The 19,079-nt window shown below is 39.6% G+C and overlaps 1 protein-coding gene across 3 annotated transcripts in view; it reads left to right on the forward strand.

The window, feature by feature from the left end:
* The first annotated feature begins 852 nt into the window (after nt 1-852).
* Nucleotides 853-19,079, forward strand: part of LOC116255966 (uncharacterized) — an 80,399-nt gene continuing 62,172 nt past the window's right edge. Inside the window, exons 1-2 of one of the 3 annotated variants that reach the window (XR_007573511.1) lie at nt 853-1,333; nt 9,990-10,709. Coding sequence is in view for 2 of the 3 variants with exons in the window: in XM_031632061.2 (XP_031487921.1) it covers nt 989-1,333; nt 9,990-10,709 (1,065 nt within the window). In the remaining variant the exon portion in view is untranslated. The remainder of the gene's footprint in view (nt 1,334-9,989; nt 10,710-19,079) is intronic. The other 2 variants (XM_031632061.2, XM_031632060.2) reach the window with 2 other exon arrangements.

Here is a 19,079-nt window from a genome sequence, read left to right on the forward strand (position 1 = left end):
AGGACTAACGTCATGAACTAATCAAACCTGGCCACCTGTGGAAGCGTTGTGTTTGGTTTTGACTTTTGAGCCTTAAAGCCTGTGTCGAGCTTGCCATGAAGATTACATGAAGCTTTTGTTAAAAGATTCAGCTAGTGTCTAGTTTCCCTTTTACTTCAGAACCTCAAATATTTTGAATCATAGAATCAAATGAAAATTAAATATTAGAATAAAAAAAAATCTAATCTCACCCCTCCGCCAAGTAATGAAATTGGTCCCTGTCAATCATGGGTTTCTTTCAACACACTAGGGTGGGTGGCGAGGTTCATGGAGATTAGAGAATCTACTGGGTAGCCTTTAAGGGTTTTGGCACACACGCTCAAGCCTGGAAGGCGATGATCGGTTATTGCATTGAAAAGCATGGGTGTCAACCTCTATGAGATGCAGGGCACAACTAAAAATTTTGCATAAAGGGTTCAAATTATAGTTTCAAAATTTTAACCATGAAATTATTATTTTTTTTTCAATTTTTTTCAAGTACATAAAATTTTTAAAACTATATATGCAAATTAAATTTAAAAAGAATAGAGGAGGCCACGGGTATGCCGGCCCGATTGGCTCCGCCCCTGATGGGATGGGACCCAAGAAAAAATTAAGTAACATTTTAAATTTTTACATCGGCAATGAAATTCTCATCTACCAAAAGTCTATCCCATGTCCTAGTGGTTCAGTTTTGGTCATGGAAAAAATGCGGGGCTTCTGCGAATGCCTTCCACAACTCTACCCATTCTAAACGGACGAAAGATTGAACAGCCCATCGAAGAAATAAACGCGGCTGGCTATGCTGCCGCTATATAGGGACTATTCTGCAGTCAACCCCGTGCAAGCCCACGGAAGACAGATATAAGACAGAAACAGGAATATATATATATATATAGACTCTCTCCCAGTCTGTTCTCTTCCCCAAACCGGCTGCTCCTGGAAACACCGCCAGAATTCAACAGGGAGGATGCCGGCGTCGGCCGCGCCGTCGCCGTCGTACGGTGGGAGCCAGCCGGAGGAGCTGATAGCGCGGCTAAGCTCCGGAGATCGGAATTCTCGCCTGAAGGCTCTTCGGGAGCTGAAGAACCAGATCATCGGCAACAGGACCAAGAAGCTCTCCTACATCAAGCTTGGCGCCGTTCCCCGCGTGGCGGAGATCCTCGCCAGCGACTCCCTTGACGCCCCGCTTCTCGTGCAGTCAGCTGCCACCATCGGCAGCTTCACCTGCGGCGTCGACTCCGGTGTTACCGCAGTCCTTGACAGCGGTGCCGTCCCTCTCCTCATCCGCACTCTGTCCAACCCCGACCAGAAGGTCTTTGTCTCCTTCTCCCTCCGACGTACCGTATCTCCTTTTACTCCATTTGCCCTAATTACGCTCCCAATAGTCTATTTTGGCAAGGGAATGCCGAAAGTTCCCTAATTTGCTTATCCGTATTAATGTTTTATGTAAGCGTACATGTGTGGAATGTGTATAACTTTTCTATTAATAACTAATTCGTGTGCTTATCTGCGTGCGTTTTCATGTACTACTGCATGTGATTAATATCTGCAAAAATATATTATGATTAGCTCATGAATCATCTTTTTTGTCATGCTTTCATGTATGCGCCCTTACGCTGAGTCTCTACGTATTTTATATGTGCGTGTCCAATCAAAACAAAGACACGCACAACAGAGATACACACACACACACACTGAAGGGCCCAGATACACACACACGCACACCCATATATATAGGTATAGGGACTGCAAAGACTTTAATACATGGTGATCCTACTTTAGGAGTATCTATGTCAAGAGCTTTCAAGTCTAAGTTTTTCCTTTTCTGCAGCCTTAACATTCCTATGATGCAGTCCTCCTCGCCGTGCTGGCTGGGGATCATCAGGGTCTATGTAAGGAGCGGCTGCATTAAGTGGCCTGGTTCTTAGAGAGTTGTTATTTTAGAAAAAAGGTATTCCTATCCATTTTTAGTGAAAGTAATCATATATATTAATGTGATTGACATGGTTGACTTCATAACAATGAGCACCTAGACTGATTGACTATAATCACAAAATGATTCTTACCAGGATTGAAACTAATGGCTGGGAATTTCAGTATAAAAAGAATAATAATTTCCATCAAAAAACATCATTTAAGCGTCTAGTCTTAAGTGGGCCATGATGATACATTTATACAGATCATGCAAGCTATGTTGTCAAGGTGCCTAGGCGGGCCTCAACAAAAAAGGCGACCTTTTTTTTTAATTTTTTTTAGTTATGTTTGTCAAGTTATTTTAATTAACTATTACTTATATTTGAAAGATGAAGAGTAGTAATATAACAATCATAATCAACTTAAAGTTTAAACAATAAAAAATTTAATTGTTTACTTCATTGAATATGCAAAATCAATAGAAGAAGTTTAACATTACTCATTAAATGTGTTCTAATACAAGAAAAAAACAAAGAAAAAAAAGAAAAAGAAAAAAAAAACTAGATCTAATCTCTAGAAGAAGGAATGTAAATCCATAAGAAGGCTGTAATCCATTTGCACTTAAAGAAAGGCATAGCCATACTAATGTATACATATAACAGGTATGAGGTATCCCAATACTATATAATAGAGTAAGTGACTAACAATATATACTATATACATATATAATATAACAATATACATATAACATCATAATCAACATAACAATGCATAAAAATACATAATCAATACGACATAAAGTACATAACAATATATACTCAATTAATAAACTTTAATTGAAAGGGAATGTGACTTTTCACTCTTTCATGGATTAGGTGTGTTGGAGCCTAGGCCAGTTTAGGCACTAGTGATGGTCTTAGGTGACCGGTTGTGGACTCACACTTAGTCCACGCCTAGGCGAGGCCTTAACAACATAGCATGCAAGAGAGTGAGTGTGTGTGTGTTATCAGAGTAGTTGGGCTTTGGCAAAGTTACTTGCAGGGTTTTTATATCGCATGACTTTTATGTTCTAGTAGCCATACTAGCCATATAACTGTATGTACATCTATATATATTCATTGTTGTTGAAATAGTAGAAACACGAGAAATAAAGATCGAACAAGGATGTAACGTGGAAAACACTCAACGAGAGGGAGAAAAAACCACGGGTGAGGAGGTCTGGTGCCCAATACGCCAGACACTCTCTCTCTTAAAACTTCATTAGCTCCAGAAATTAGGGTTACAAGTCTTTAAGTAAGGCCCAACAAGGGTTACAAGCTGGATCGGGTCTGGACCCAGACCCAGTCCCAAGACCCATCTTTACATGCTTCAACAATTGTGATAAATATTGGCCATTTTTTCAGGACACAAAAATACATGAAAACAAGAAAATTTTTCCATATTTTAAAAAAATGCAAAACGGAAATATCTTTTCCCTTTGTTTTTCCAAATGTATATAGTTCAATTTTTTGATGTTTTTTTTAATATTGTAAATTATAATTATTTTGGCTTTTGATCAATGTTTTTGTAATAAAACTACTAAAAGGGGTGAAGGGAGAAAACTCATTTGCTTAGTCCACTGACGGCCTCACGTTTGAACACATTCTATTTTGATTCATGGTTTGGTATATTTATTGTCTATGCAAATTGCAGGTATATTTAAGGTACCTGTTTAATTGGGTAGAATATTAACTATCTTATATTGTCAAGCTGTTTCTAAGCACTTGCATGTGAATCTTGACGCGTGGAAATTACATGGATATGAGCAAATTCATGGACAGACGCATAGATAGTGCAGAGACTTGCTATGGATGCGTTCTTATGAAGCTATATTAGTTTTTGTAAGATCAGTGAAAAAAAAGTTATTAATCCTTGGAAGGCAAAATGAAAGGGAAAAAATGGGATAAATTTGCAAAATATTCTATGGTTGATCTAGTGGAACCCATCCATGTTGTCATAGCCATGAAAAATCCTATTCTAGTATTCTTGTTCTAATCGAACCATTCCATGATATTGTAGCCAGCCCATTTTGTCTGTTCCCATGCATATACGTCCTTATGAACTCAAATATGTTGTTATTTATCTTTTTATATTACCTGTCTATTTTCTACTGACGATCTATGTCACATAGGTACGGGTACAGGTGCGGGTATGGGTACAGACCATTTTCAAAAAACTTGGGTGCGGGGTTACGGCCGTACACACACACACACACACACACACACACACACACACACACACACACACACATATATATATATATATATATATATATATATATATATATATATATATATATGTCAAAAAATTTCAAACAGAATAACACATTCCCACATATATATATAAAAAAATTACAAACAGAATAACATATTTATAAATCATGATCCAAAATTTATCAGTCTTGATTCTCAAATACATCAACTTTCTTGATTCTCATTCTCTTCAGTCGCATAATTAACATAGAAAATACATCAGCTTTCTTGAATCTCATTCTCCTCAGTCACATCATCAAGATTAGAAGGAGCAACAGGTTCTGTAAGGTCCATATTAAGAGCATGCAAATCATGTTACCCTTCAAGGTCCACGTCAATGTCCTCTGGATTAACATCCCAATACTTGGATGATCCTGAACTGCAAGTTGCAACAAAATCAAAATATGATTTAACTTTTAAGTTAATATTAACTTTAAACAACCAACATAATATACAAATGTAATTATGTATATATACCAAAGATACAAAAAGAAAGAAATACCTGTAAGCATCTGAAGTACGTGAAAGTAAGCGTAGGTTGGAGTGGACATAAACTAAATCTTCTGCTCGCTTACTGGTTAGCTTATTTCTCTTGATATTGTGAATTTGAGAATAAGTGCTCCAATTTCTTTCACAACATGAAGAGGTTGCAGGTTGAGATAATAACTTCAATGCAAGTTGCTGGAGATTTGATGTCGCTGCTCCAAAACATAACCACCAATTAACAGGATCTTCTTCATCTCTTGCCATTGCAACTTGTACTGAATCACTTCTTCCACCAGAGAAGCTCGCAAACTCACTATTTATTATCTTCAACCGATGAGAATCATAATATAGTCTTCCCAAACATATCTCCCTATTTTTTGATATTTCTGGATCTCGATTAGGAGGAACACGACCAGTGCCTCCTGCCAACCATGTTTGTCCATAATATTTGGGATTTAAAGAGTGTGTCATACAATGCAAAGGGTTATTGCTTCTATTCCATCTTCTTACTAAAATTTTATGCACATGATCGAAAAACTCAGAATCATCAAGTGCAACATTCTTCTTCTCCTGTCTAAAAATGATGTTTTGAATTTTTTCAATCATGTTATCCCACATATCATAAACTCTATGAAGCATGGGCCCTTCTTTGTCAACTTCTCTCAACATTTGCCAAATAGGCTTTGTAAACTGCAGAAAATATGAAATCTTATCCCACTATTCATCTTCTAAAATACATTTTTTAATTTTTTGAGCCTTCACAATGTCATCACTCTGATAAAACTCCCAATCATTGTGAGTCACCATAAGTGTTAATGCATGTTTCACCTGTTTTATTCTTTTTATCATTACAATAATGGATGCAAAACGAGTCACTGCTACCTTCAACAATTTCAAATCAGAATGCCTATTAATATAGCAAGAGCATTGTTGTGGTTTACAACAAAATTTCTGATGTTTCTGACATCATGCTCAAGCTCCTCAATCCAAGAACATAATATACCAGCATTTGTATCATCTTTTGATGGGTTGCAAATACTTTTAAGTGCTAGATTTATACTGTGTGCCACACAAGGAGTCCAAAATATGTGACTATACTTGGGATCACTTGCCAAATTCATCCCTGCTCGTTGGCAAACTGGAGCATTATCAGTAATAATTTGCACAACATTATCTTCACCCACTTCTTTGATGACTTCTATAAATAACTTTTTAAATACTCAACATCTTTATACTCCCCAGATGCATCAACACATTTCAAGAAGATTGGTCCATCAAGCGAATAAGCAATAAAATTGATTAGTGGTCATCTTTGTATATCAGTACACCCGTCAGAAACAATGGATACTCCATATTGTCTCCATGAAAATTTCTTCTTCTCTAATAATTTTTCGATGCCTTCTCTTCTACAAGAATTACTGTTCTCAACTTTTCTGAACTCGGGGGTACATAACCATTCAAACTGCAATTAGCCAAACCTGTAACAACATCTTTCCAATAAGGACTTCTGGCTATATTAAAAGGAAGTGAACTTGCAAAAAAAAAAAACCTTTCGATTCTTCTATCCATCTATGCCTTTCCCATAGTTTTGAATACTTGTTCTAATTTTTTGGTATCCCTGCTTGCCATGTTCATTTTTCTTTTCTTTGAAGCATCTTCACCTTCTTCAATAGCATAAAGAGGAACATATAGTTCACTTGACTTGGCTGAAGATTTGTTCGTCTCAGCTGCATCGTGTTCTTTTTTGGTCTGCTTCATCGATTCTTTGCTAACTTTTCACATGGTCGAATTCCAAAACATGGGATATGCAATAAATGTGCCTTGCAACGTGTATAAGAGACAGTGAACGTCTTATTACAAAAATTGCAAGAAAATATTATATTCCCACCGCCACCTGGTGCTTTTCCAAGTTTTTTCACATACCACCAAAGAGGCTGAGATGGATTATCCAATTCTAATGTGGTGGTATTAACACTACTATTGCTGCTTGCCATATTTCCACTTCCACTCGTAGGCATTGTTTCTTTTCCATTATCAGCCATTACAACTTATATGAAAAGCACCTAACAAGAGCTGCAAAGACGCACGCAAAAAAAATACGATGACCATCAGTCACTAAACTTCCCTAAACTGTCAAGATTTTTACAGAATCAGTCACTAAACTTCCCCAAACTGTCACGATTTTTACAGAATAACTTTGGCAAAGACTTCCCCAAAATCGAACACGCTGTAAATAACGCACAAAAAAAAAAACAAAATTTCTATTGAACATGCTGTAAATAACATGCACAGAAGAACAAATGATGTGAAAAACTGATGCATATGAGAACAAATGATGAAAAACTGATGAGGCGCACAACACATGATCAACGATGAAAAAATTATGAAAAACGTAACTACGAGATCTAAGAAATGAAGAGGTGCACAACATATAATCAACGATGAAGAGGAGACAGAGTCATAACCATCGAGAGGGAAGGAACGAAGAGGAGGTAGGGAGAATGACAGGAAATAGAAGAAATCGGCAAAACCGAAGCTAATACCGTCCACAGTCGCTGCCGTTCATCCACCAGTCGTCGCTGGTCGCCGCCGTTCGTCCACCCAAGTCGCCGGTCACCGAACGCCGTCGCCGGTCACCACGGTTCGTCCACCCAAGTCGCCGGTCGCCCCAAATGCAGCGTTCCTGAAATGGGTAGGAGGAAGAAGATGTCGAGAGTTTAGGGCTTCATTCGATCAATTTAACGTTATATTAGTTTTAAAAGTTAAAAACTTAAAATCGTTAATTTCAAAATTGGACATCTTTGGACTCGGTCAAGGTTGACCGAGTCCGAAAATGGACCAATTTGAACCCGGGTACGTTGACCGTACCCGGTACCGCGTTGACCGAATTAGTGGTGCACCGATAGTCGTACCGGTACCCGTACCGGTATCGTGCGGGTACTCCTCCTAAGGAGGAGTACCCGTGTGACATAGCTGATGATGCATGGAGCATGTTGTGAGTTATTGTTGCTTATTACAGTGCTTAGTTCTTTCACACGTACCTATGTATTGAAGGGCAACTTCTTTGGTGTTCCCTCTGAAAAGACATCTGGGAAGTCCTTCACTACTTCAGTGTCTACTAGTGTTTTTGGCAAATGCTCTGACTAAACAATACTCACAATGAATACTGTAGCATGTCTCCCGTGTTTTTTAGACAACTCTGAAGGGCCAAGCAAGACTAACTTAAGTACAATTTTCTGGATTGGAGGTCCAAATCAAAACCAAGCCAAGCTGAAGTAATGATCTCCTCACAATGTGCAATAACAGAGTATGTACAAGATGTCTCTTAACCATAATGGTATAGATAACCATGATGACCTTTTGAATTCCCTTCTTCTTCAGATTGGACTGGAAGGTTTTGTGTATAGAGACCAACTACCAAAAAAATTTTCACTCTAAACATGGGCCAGAGTTACAAGAGGCTTGCTTAGGAAAGATCCCACTCTCAACCATCACTTGACAAATGTTGGAAGGATGCAATTGGGTATACTTCTAATTAATTGTACCTTCATATAACTAGAACTGCACATGAATAGAGTGGGGCCTACCGTTGGTTTCCTTGAGTTTGGCAGAGTTCCAAACTTAGGCTTTTCTTGGTCCATCAGATTGAAGCACAAAACCTATTGAAGATTGGCTTTGCTAAGTTTGACACTGTATCACATGGATGCTGCACCCATATTGTCTGGTGCAAAGTCAACAAGAAGAAGAAGTAAAAGCCCCTGGCCTGGTGACTGGAAAGAAGACATTAGCAAGGGCAGCTGTCGGCTGCCTGGTGGGGAGGGGAGGGATTGGGGAAGAGAGAGAGAGAGATGGTTTCATCTTTTTCTGCTTTTTTTACTTTTATATGTTTTCTTTATGTTCGTTAATTTATTGAAAATTTAGTAATATAAATATTTTTTTTTGTTACAAAGCTTGTTTGTTATTTCATTTTATTGCTATAAATCTGTTTGTGGTTGGTCAAGTATAAACAATGAGAGTTTCTTATTTCAATTCAAGTTACTAATTGTGCTAATTTTATTAATTAAATATTTAATGAAACATATATATATATAACCTGATTTTTAAACCAGTAACTAGTTGGTCAGACTAGCCAATTGATCAACTTAGTTGTTGGTGAGCCAGCTAATTCCTGAGTTATAAATAAATACATGTGTACATTTTTTGCAACACGTATATGTTTTTTATATTTATTTCCAATTTTCCACATATAATCAATTGACTTAGACAAAGTCAGACCAATTAGTCATGGGTAGTTCTAATTAGTCCCTTTAAGGGTTTGAGGATCCTCTTCCTATTTTCAATTTTGACAACTTATAGTCACAAGTATAATTGATTTTTTCAAAGAAACATGAAAACAAGAAAATAAAGTACAATAGAAAGGGGGACAAACAGTGATAGTTAGAAATATTCTCCAAAATGAAAATATCACTTTTTTTTTCATGCTATAGAAAATATATATATATATATATATATATATATATATATATATATAATGTTTATTTAACAGCTTTTCTGGATTTGATCAATGTTTCTGTAATAAAATTAGTAGAAGGCTCAAAATTTCATAATTTTGTGTTTTATGTTTGTAACCTTTTTCGGTTATTGAGATTTTCCTGAGAAAAAAAAAATCATGTTTAATGCTCCAAATATATATATATATATAGGGTCACAGATATACTTGGGGCATTACATATATATATATATATGTGTGTGTGTGTGTGTGTGTGTATGCACACTTGCTCCTCTTTATTCTGATTTATGAAAACCGTCGTTTATTTCATTGGTAGCTTTTGCTGATATCAAATATATATGACTATCTGCTACATGATACATATACAAGTGTGTCTTTTATGATATATGGTGCACTTGTGTCCTTTTAACAAAGAGGCCTCAAGTTGAGTATGAATAACTTGCACGGGAATCCATTCACTAGATCCTATCACATGCTTGTCTTGTTTGAAACAAATTGATGGAGGTGGTTCTTGTTTGTGCTAATGCATCGTCAGTCCTAGAACTCTACACTTATGTGGTCCAAGATGGAATGCAATTTGATTTCCAGTAAGCAGGATTATGTTGCATGCATTTAAGAACTTGCTGCTTATCCGTTGCTTAATTTGGATTAACTATTTTCTGTTCTTCTATCATGAAGATAAAAATTCTAGCCTTCATCATAAAGTTTTGCAGATGAAAGTAGTTACTTTTTATTGTTTTCAATTTGATCTTGTTCTTTGATTTTAGGTTGTTGATGCTGCTGCTCGCTCTTTACGGATGATTTTTCAGTCAAAATTGGCCCCGAAATATGACTTGTTTCAAGATGAAAATATGGGTTTTCTGCTCTCTCTTTTGAATAGTGAGAATGAAAATGTGACAGAACTTGCAGGTAGTATCATTACAAGATCTTGCGAGACAAGTTTCGAACAACAAGCATTATGTAATGCAGGTGTTTTACAGAGGATTGTCAGTTTACTAAGTGGTTCTACAAGCCAGAGGGATGCTAGTTTGGATTCTTTAGCTGCTATCATAAAGAACAACTATGAGACTGTTTCTAGATTCATTTCCCTTGAAGATGGGAGAGCTTTGAATGCTGTTGTTGACTTTATTAAGGACAGAGCACCTCGTACAAGGCTTCTTGCCTGTGTGTGTTTGATAGCTATTGGACATGCATGTCCTTGTTATATGCATGACCTACAACTGAAAATTAAGATGGTACTGATACTAACTCAGCTTATTGAGGAGCCTGGACGGCCTGGTGACGAATCTCCCTTTGCATTAAAAGAACTTATGAGCAGTAGTATGGAGCTGCAGAATGCATCAGTTTCTGTCACTGCTGTTGAGAAAATTTGCGACTTTCTGCCAAGAGCATCGTTGCAGAACAGACGTTTTGAGGGAGTTTTGCTAGTACTGGCAGAGATATGTTCAAAAGTAGAGGAAAGGAGGAGCCAGTTACTGGACTCAAAGGTTTGTTTTCTAATTAAACTTTGGTACACTGCCAAGATACATGTTATATGTGCATCTGCAGCGTGACATTGTAGAAAGGAAAGCCACACTGAAAGGCCTTAAATATTATGATTGACAATATAGATTTTTTGCCGATGCTGGGAATGGTTTGTACTGCCAGTCTGCAGGCATAACTTGAAAACACATGTATGTGGTTTTTGAAGTGCTTGTTTTACTGATTACCTTTTCCAGTGCTGGAACTCTACAAATGCTGGCATCCACTGAAAATTGTCTATGAAAGATCATTGTGCAGATACATGTCAAATAATCCTTTAAAATAGTAAGATGACTATCCTTGACCATCAGTCATCAAGGATGGTGTCCATGTCTCGTGCTGTTTATAGAATATCCTACTTACAATTGTTTTGGCAATTATACTGGGGAGGTGACTATATTGCATTATTTGGTACCTAGATTTGCAAATTCTGGAAATTTGTTTCTTTAATTCCATTGGCAACTCCACCTAGTTCATGTGGTTATTTTTTTTTCTTTTCCCTTTTCTTTCTTTGAGTTTGCCACTTGTTCAGATTTGTTCAGGTTGTTTAATTTGGTTCATGTGTTTTTGTTTATTTTTTCTCCAATTGATTAACCAGCAGTTTTCCTCATAAAGTACACATATATAGGAAATATTTATCCTGCATGCTGAAACCCTGCAAACCCCTTTATGATGGAGGAGAGAGAGCATGAATCTCTGGCATTACAGGTCGTGTTTTAAAGGGTATGTAAGGTTTGCCAGAACTGTAACGACCAGACCCACTCTCGGGTTTAGGCCTATGGTCCAACGGCTACCAACCCAGCCCCTAGCAGTTTCGGTTTCAGCCTGAGAAAGGCTAGAAACCAGGACAATAACCACTTTAACAGCTCTCTTTATAAGCCTTTGAAGATCTCTCACAATTTTCAATGCGAGATTAAACTTTTAAGGTGGGACAATCCACCCCTCTTAAGGCCCATGTGTCTGCGCATGTGGGACCCAGGTCCGAGTGTTGATATGATACCACTGTATTGACCCGACCCACTCCCGAGCTTGGGTCCCTGGTCCAGCGGATGCCAACCCACCCCTTGTGGACATAGCTTATGCGTCCACCAGAATTATATGTAAAACCATCAAAGCAATTTAATGGACATGATCTACTTTGGAATCACGTCACTTCAATGTGGAAGAAGGAAGCAACATCCAATGTATCAAGTTTTGATGGGTTAGAAAATCAAATTTTAATTTATTAAGATATTATCCAAAATATGATTTTTAAGTAGGATTTGGTAAATCTCTCCATACCATAAAACTAGTTTGGGATGTAGAAGTGCACACCAAAGCTTGGTGAACACCATTTATTTTATGTATACATGTGTGTTTGTATTGGTCCGAGGATGTAACCAACTTATTTTATTACCACTGAATAACGGTAGTCTTAGGAGGATTAGTCCCACTCACTATTACACATATCACCTTCTTTCATGCAAATATGACAAAACGGGAAAATAAAGAAAATGAAGAATGGTAAAAAGATATGTTAGAAAATATCACTTTTTTGTGTTTTTTTATGTTTCTTTTAATGTTTGAATAATTACTTTTATCTTTATTAATGTTTTTGTAATAAAATTAGTAGAAATTAGAAAATGCAAATTTTCATCTTTTTTTTATTTTGCCAGATTTTCTCGAGAAAAACGAACTGCCCAATTGATACTGTTGACTTATGCGGTATTTGGGTCTTGTATCTTGGTCTGGATCTGGACCCAATCCAGTGTGTGGTTATGCCCTACTTAACCAGTGTAACCCTAATTTTCTAGGAATGAAAATCTGAAGAGAAAGAGTGTCTGGTTGCAAGGGGGCACGAGTCCTCCTCACCCATGGTTTTTTTCCCTCTCGTTGAGGGGTTTTCCACGTTACATCGTGTTCTCTCTGTTTCGTTTCTACATGGTATCAGAGTCAGGTTGTTTTGAGATTACTGTTCATTTTAGACCGTGACATTGTTTGGGTAAAGGATTGTACCGCTGTGAAGTTCTGACGTTACTCCATCGCCCGACGAGTTGGTTCTGTTCAGCCCCGTTCCTGCTGACTGTTGTGGTGGAGTTCTCGTTTTTGGCCCGATTGTTCCCGTGCGTCGCCTACCTTCACTCCAACGACGTCGCCTCCCGTGCATCGCCTCCCGTGTCGCTCCAACGTCCCGTGCGTCGCCTCCTGTCTCGATCTAACGACATCGCCCGCTACACAGACGCCTCGACGCTGGCTCGCACGGCGCCATCTCCAGCGTCTCTCTGCCTCTCTTGCGGTCGCCTACTGGTCTCCCATCATTGCCTGTCGTCTGCTCCTTGATCATCAGCCAGGTACTGTCCGCTAGGCAGCACCGCCCTCTCCTGCCGGCGTCTTCTACTCTGCCGCCTAGAGTCGTCGCCTGCTTGCTTCCCTTCTCCGTCTGCTTTGCCCAGGCCGCCCGACCCTGCCGCCGTGAGTTTCAGCGTCCTTCTGTTGCTGGATCGCTGCGCTGCTCTTTGCAACCACTAGTTCTGCTGTTGCTAGTGTTCTGTTTAACGCCGCCAGAGGTGGTGTTGTCCAGAGTTGCCGTCGGTGTTAGTTTGTAATCATGGCAGAATCCTCTTCCTCTATTATTAATACTGATCAGGCTGATGTTGGGGCCTCGAGAATTGAAAATATCCCTGTTCAAGTTATTACCATTCACCTCACCAAAGAAAATTACCTTCAATGGTCCACTGCCATCACTATGGGGATTGCTGGTTGAGGCCAGATTGCCTATGTGAATGGGAGGAAAGTTGAACCTATTGCGACTTGCTTGGGATACTTGGTTTCTTCAAGACAACCAAGTGAAAACTTAGATTGTCAATTCTATAGCCTCTGACATTCAACCTCTCATTCTTCGTAAGAATACTGCGAGGGATATGTGGATTATTTTAGAACAAATGTATGGCCAGAAGAAGAGGAAGGTTTGTGTGTATCAACTGATGAAGGATGTGTATGCTCTTCGGCAAAGGGATCTATTTGTTGCAGACTTTTATGCAGTTTTAAAATCCAAATGGGAGGATCTTGACTACTATTCGGATTATACTTGGAATTGTCCCCAAGACCAGGTATATCATGTTGCCAAAGAATGGGAGAATAGAATATTCCTATTCTTAGCTGCATTGAAGGATGACTTTGAGAATATAAGGAGTCAAATTCTTAATTCAGAAGAATCATTTAGTATTGAAGATGTCTACTCCCTTGTTGAAGCAGAAGAGCAAAGGCGTCTAGTCATAAGTGGAAGAAAGGGGGATCATATGTCATATAATGAAAGGTCAGCTTTGGTTAGTCGTGCCTCTGTGGGGGCTGCCCGACCTCCTCGAAAATGTACACTACAAGAAACTAGGTCACACCGTAGAGTTTTGCTGGGATCTGCATCCTGAAAAGAAGAATAGTAGAGGGAGGTCTTCTAGTGGGAAGAGGCCTGTTTCTGATGCGACGAACCTTAGTGGAGGCAAAGCCTCTATCTCTGCTGAACAAATTCGTGAGCTTTGTGCGTATTTGAGTCAAATTGATGTTGGTCAGGCCGAAGCCTCAGATGATGCGAAGATTAACTATGCTCTTGCCATATCTGGAGAAAAAGGTAATTCTTGTATGGGAGAATGGATTGTTGACAGTGGTGCTACCCACCAAATGACCGACAATCCAAAACTCTTCCATGAATATAAGCTTTCATCAGGAAAGGAACGTGTTTCTCTTGCTGATGGTTCCTTTACCTCTGTGGTAGGAAAATGTAGTCTTTCTCTGTTAAACAAATTCTTAGTACATGGCACCTTACATGTTCCTCATCTTCTCTTGAATCTTTTATCTGTTAGCAAGATTACAAAGGAGTTAAATTGTGAACTCATATTCTCTGCAAATCGTTGTGTTTTGCAGCAATGTTATCTGTATCGTATAGGTCGAAGAAACTTATACGATACGTGTTCGATGCACGATACGCGTGCGTATCATACCCGTATCGCCCGTATCGTACGATACGGGCGATACACCCCCGTATCGTACGATACAGGAGAAAACATAAAATTCCTTATTTTTTAAAAGTTTAAACACTCCTCCCTCTCTCTCTTGTTGTATTTAAAGACTCCAATAGACATAGGAGGGAGTGATTTTGCCTGTTTTCATAAAAATTAACCGAGGATTCATCAATTTGGGAGATATCATCGTTGAATCATGAAAGATGATAACTGTATGTTTGAACTTATAAAATTGTGATGTAAACTAAGTCCTAAAACTCCAAGTCTTAAGACTCTAAGTCCTAAAATTTTATAAAATTTTCAAGTTTAAAATTGTGATGAATGCTTATTATGTTAATTTGAATATTTGATTTCTTATTTTTGAATGTGTTGTTGATAGTATACACATGAATGTTCCTTATGTATGATGATCTTTTTTATATTTGAATACATTTTTTATTTTTTTGATTTCTGATTTTTTGTTCATTTTTTTCAGATTTTTAAGGATTTTGTCTATTTTTTTCTGATTTTTAAATATTTTTAAAAATTAAAAAATTAATTTTACGATATGTTATGCTACGTTTACGATACGTTACGCTACGTTTACGATACGTTATGATACGGCGTATAGGTCGGCCCGACCGATACGCGTTACGCTACGGCTTTTATAACATTGTTTTGCAGGACTTGGTGACAGAGACAAAGATTGGGATTGGTTTGGTGTTTGATGGCTTATATCGACTTCCCATCCGTGTGGCCAATGCTCTCATGATAGCTGTTAGTAGGACAGAGAAGAAGAAAGAAGATTGTCTTCAGTCATTTTTGTATTGGCATGAACGCCTTGGAGATGTCCCTTTTTTGGGATTTTGAAATAGTTATTTCCTGATTTATGTTTTGGGTTGGACATATCTATGTTATCTTGTGATGTTTGTCAGTTTGCTAAACATGTTAGAGCTTCTTATCCTGATTCATTCTGATGTGTGGGGGCCTTCGCGAATCAATACTCGTTGTGGTTGTCAGTACTTTATAACCTTTATAGATGATTACTCAATGAGTACCTTTGTTTACCTGCTAAAAAATCGTAGTGAAGTACCTTATGTCATAGAGACCATCATTCTTGTGGAGAACCAATATGGTAGTTCTGTTAAGACCTTTCGGTCTGATAATGTTCGTGAGTATGTATGCCAAGCTGTTGAATATTTCTTTCGAAAAAGGGAGATTGATCATGAGACGTCCTGCAGCTATACCCCTCCACAAAATGGAGTAGCTGAAAGGAAAAATCACCAGTTACTCAATGTCACAAGGGTTCTCTTGTTTCAAAGGAATCTTCCGAAACAATATTGGGGTGATGCGGTTCTTTCTTGTCACACCCCGACCTTTTAACCCACAAACCCCCTTTTTTTTTTTCTAAACATAAAGCATCGAGGAGTGACTACCCAACAATTCAAAAAGACGATGAGCCAAGCAATTCAAAACAATGGGGCGAACTTTCATTTATATAACCATTTTGTTTCATACAAATTCACATCTATGTGCATGACCAAAATGCCCCAAAATCATAACATTGATGCCTAACAAGAAGAAGACATCAATAAAACCAAAACATGACGCGCCGGCACTACAAACGACAATCCCAAAACCTCCCCAATAGGACGTGAGTGAAGCCATCTGCTCAACCTGTTGCCCCGGGTCCGCCAAAACCTGAAAAAGAAAACAACTGAAGGCTCAGCCTTCGCAGTATGGCAACAAGCCAGGAAAATGCCAAACCCTCTCAAGTAAGGCTCAAATAAAAGAACAAATATCAACCCATCTATCGTCATGTCGAGTTAGAGTACGACATGGCCACACTAACACAACATCAGTCACATGCGAAGCATGCTTAAACATAACACTTGCATTCATATCAATCACATATACGTCAGTCACATGCATTCTATCAAACACATTACATTTTCATTAATTTTAGTGCATTAACAGTTCCTGTGGGTGCAACACAGGCACGTGCACACCGCGGGCGGCCTACAGCCGAGAGACAATCCCCGTGGTGGCCCATAACAGTATGGATCCATTTCACCCGCTGCAGCGGTAGAGCACTCATCCCTGGATGTGTGAAGTCCAAGGTGAGATACTCAGCCTTCCCTAAGACACCCAGGTTGGGAAGGCGGGAGCCCAACACTCCAAGCACAACACACAACAGAACCCTGCGGCCTTGCACCGCCTGCGCTCTGACAGGCGAGACCAGTGGCAAACAAGGGGGACGTCTCCCAACCACATAGCCACATCCCACTGGCCTCACATCTCTTAGTTATTCATTCTTATCATTATAGTTACACATTCACAAGATGACTGGCTAGCACATGAGGCTAGTACACTTCACGAGTGCACCCACACCTCCGATTACCTCCACATGAGGTTTATACATACAGTAACAGTCATTGCTAGCCGTCATACCATACGGGTACAACTACCCTCCAAAACATCCATTCACATCATTGCCCATGGCAATGGATATGCAACAACATACACATTCATATCAATCATCACATCAATCCTCACATCAAGCACGTCAATTACCTCTTTGAAAAACTTAGCCAATCCACAGAGAGTAGTCTCAATCTACGGTTGGCTCGTAGCTGTCCTATGCAATTATCATTCTATGATGCTTTCTAATGCACAATTGGGGTCGAGGAGACACTCGACTCGATACCCCGCCTCATCTGTCCTAAAATTAATCCATCATGCTTAAACGATCATCCCACACATGAATCATCGCTTCTCCATCATAACCCCCCCATTATCCCCAAAAGCAAAATCGCTAACATGCATCCCAAAACATCAATTCTAAACTCTAACATGCTCAAGCAATAATTATACATGTTCTACTATATAATATCCAATAATCTAAGCTCAAATAGGCTTTGCTCACCCCAATCTAAGCGTCCAAACTGCTGTGATGCCTCAAACAGCCACCTCAAGCATACAGTCGGTCCCCAAATGGCAGAAATCGTGCCAAGCCGCCACCACCAACGCCTTCTATTCACTGTTACAAAGAGAATGATGCACCCTCAAACTGAAATTCCAATCCAACAGCCACAACTAAAGAGAACAAGCAAGAACGTGCTCAAGAGGAGGAGTTCGGCTAAAATATTGGTTCGATTGGGGGAGGCTGAGAACTGAGAAAGAGCACGAGAATGAGCAGGGAGGAAACGTCGACAGAGATGGGAGACAGACAAAGGGGTAGGGTTCGGACGGTGAGGGAAGGGTCTGCGTGGGAAGGAGGAGGAGAAGAAAGAAGAGGAAGGAGGAGCAGGCGAGGGAGAAGGGAGGAGGCGAGAGAAGAAGGGAAGAGAGCTCGGGCAAGGAGGAGAGGGACAGCGTGTGGGAGGAGAGAGGGTGTTGTAGAGAGGGAGGGATGCGCAGGAAAGGAGGGGAAAAACAGGCAGAGAGGGCGAGAGAGGGAGCTTACCCGCGAGCTGCCGCCGTCACCGCCGCCTTCTTCTGCTTCGCTGAGTTCCGGTCGTGGGTAAGGGGAGACGAAGAGGGGAAACGAGGGAGAAGAAGGAAAGACGAGGGAGGGGAGGCGGAGTCGGGCTCGCTCACGCGTGAGGGGCTCGGGTCCGGGTCTGGACCCTGACCCGACCCGTCCTGCCAAACAACGAGCGTTACATTTCTAGTGCATATCTGATCAATCATATGCCTAGTCGTGTCCTCAATGGGCATACTCCTCACTATATGCTTCCAGAAAGTCGTCAACCTTTTCTCCTTCCACATCGTGTCTTTGGATGTGTTTGCTTTATTCATGATCACAGTCCTCATGTTAAGAAACTTGATCCGAGGTCTATTAAGAGTGTTTTTGTTGGGTATTCTCCTACTCAAAAGGGGTATGTATCTTGATCCTACCACTGGGCGAGTCTATGTTACCAAGGATGTTTCCTTCTTGGAACATGTCTCTTATTTTTGTGAGAATCCTCTTCAGGGGGAGAAGTGTATGTCACAGGAAGAGTATTCTCCGAGCCAGGAAATTCAATTTACAGAGTTCTTGGAATACAGGCGAGAAGAGAGTCCATCTGTTGAAATGCTTGAACAGGAGAGAATTGAAAAGCGTCCCACTGGAACGAAAGAGGAAGACAGTCGTTTGTTTGGGCAGGTGTACTCTAGGAGAAGAGCTCGTACAGATCAGGTGACTGATGATGAGAATTTGATCCCTAATCCCAATCCTACTTTGTCCCTAGATGACCCAAGTCGTGCTCAGAAGAAACCTATTGAGCAAGACATTCAGACAGATACTGAAAAGGAGGAACTCCCCATTACCCTGAGAAAGGGTGTCAGGTCATGTACTCAACACCCTATTGGTAACTTTGT

The sequence above is a fragment of the Nymphaea colorata genome, chromosome 6 (assembly GCF_008831285.2).
Source record: "Nymphaea colorata isolate Beijing-Zhang1983 chromosome 6, ASM883128v2, whole genome shotgun sequence".
NCBI classification, from domain to species: Eukaryota; Viridiplantae; Streptophyta; class Magnoliopsida; order Nymphaeales; family Nymphaeaceae; genus Nymphaea; species Nymphaea colorata.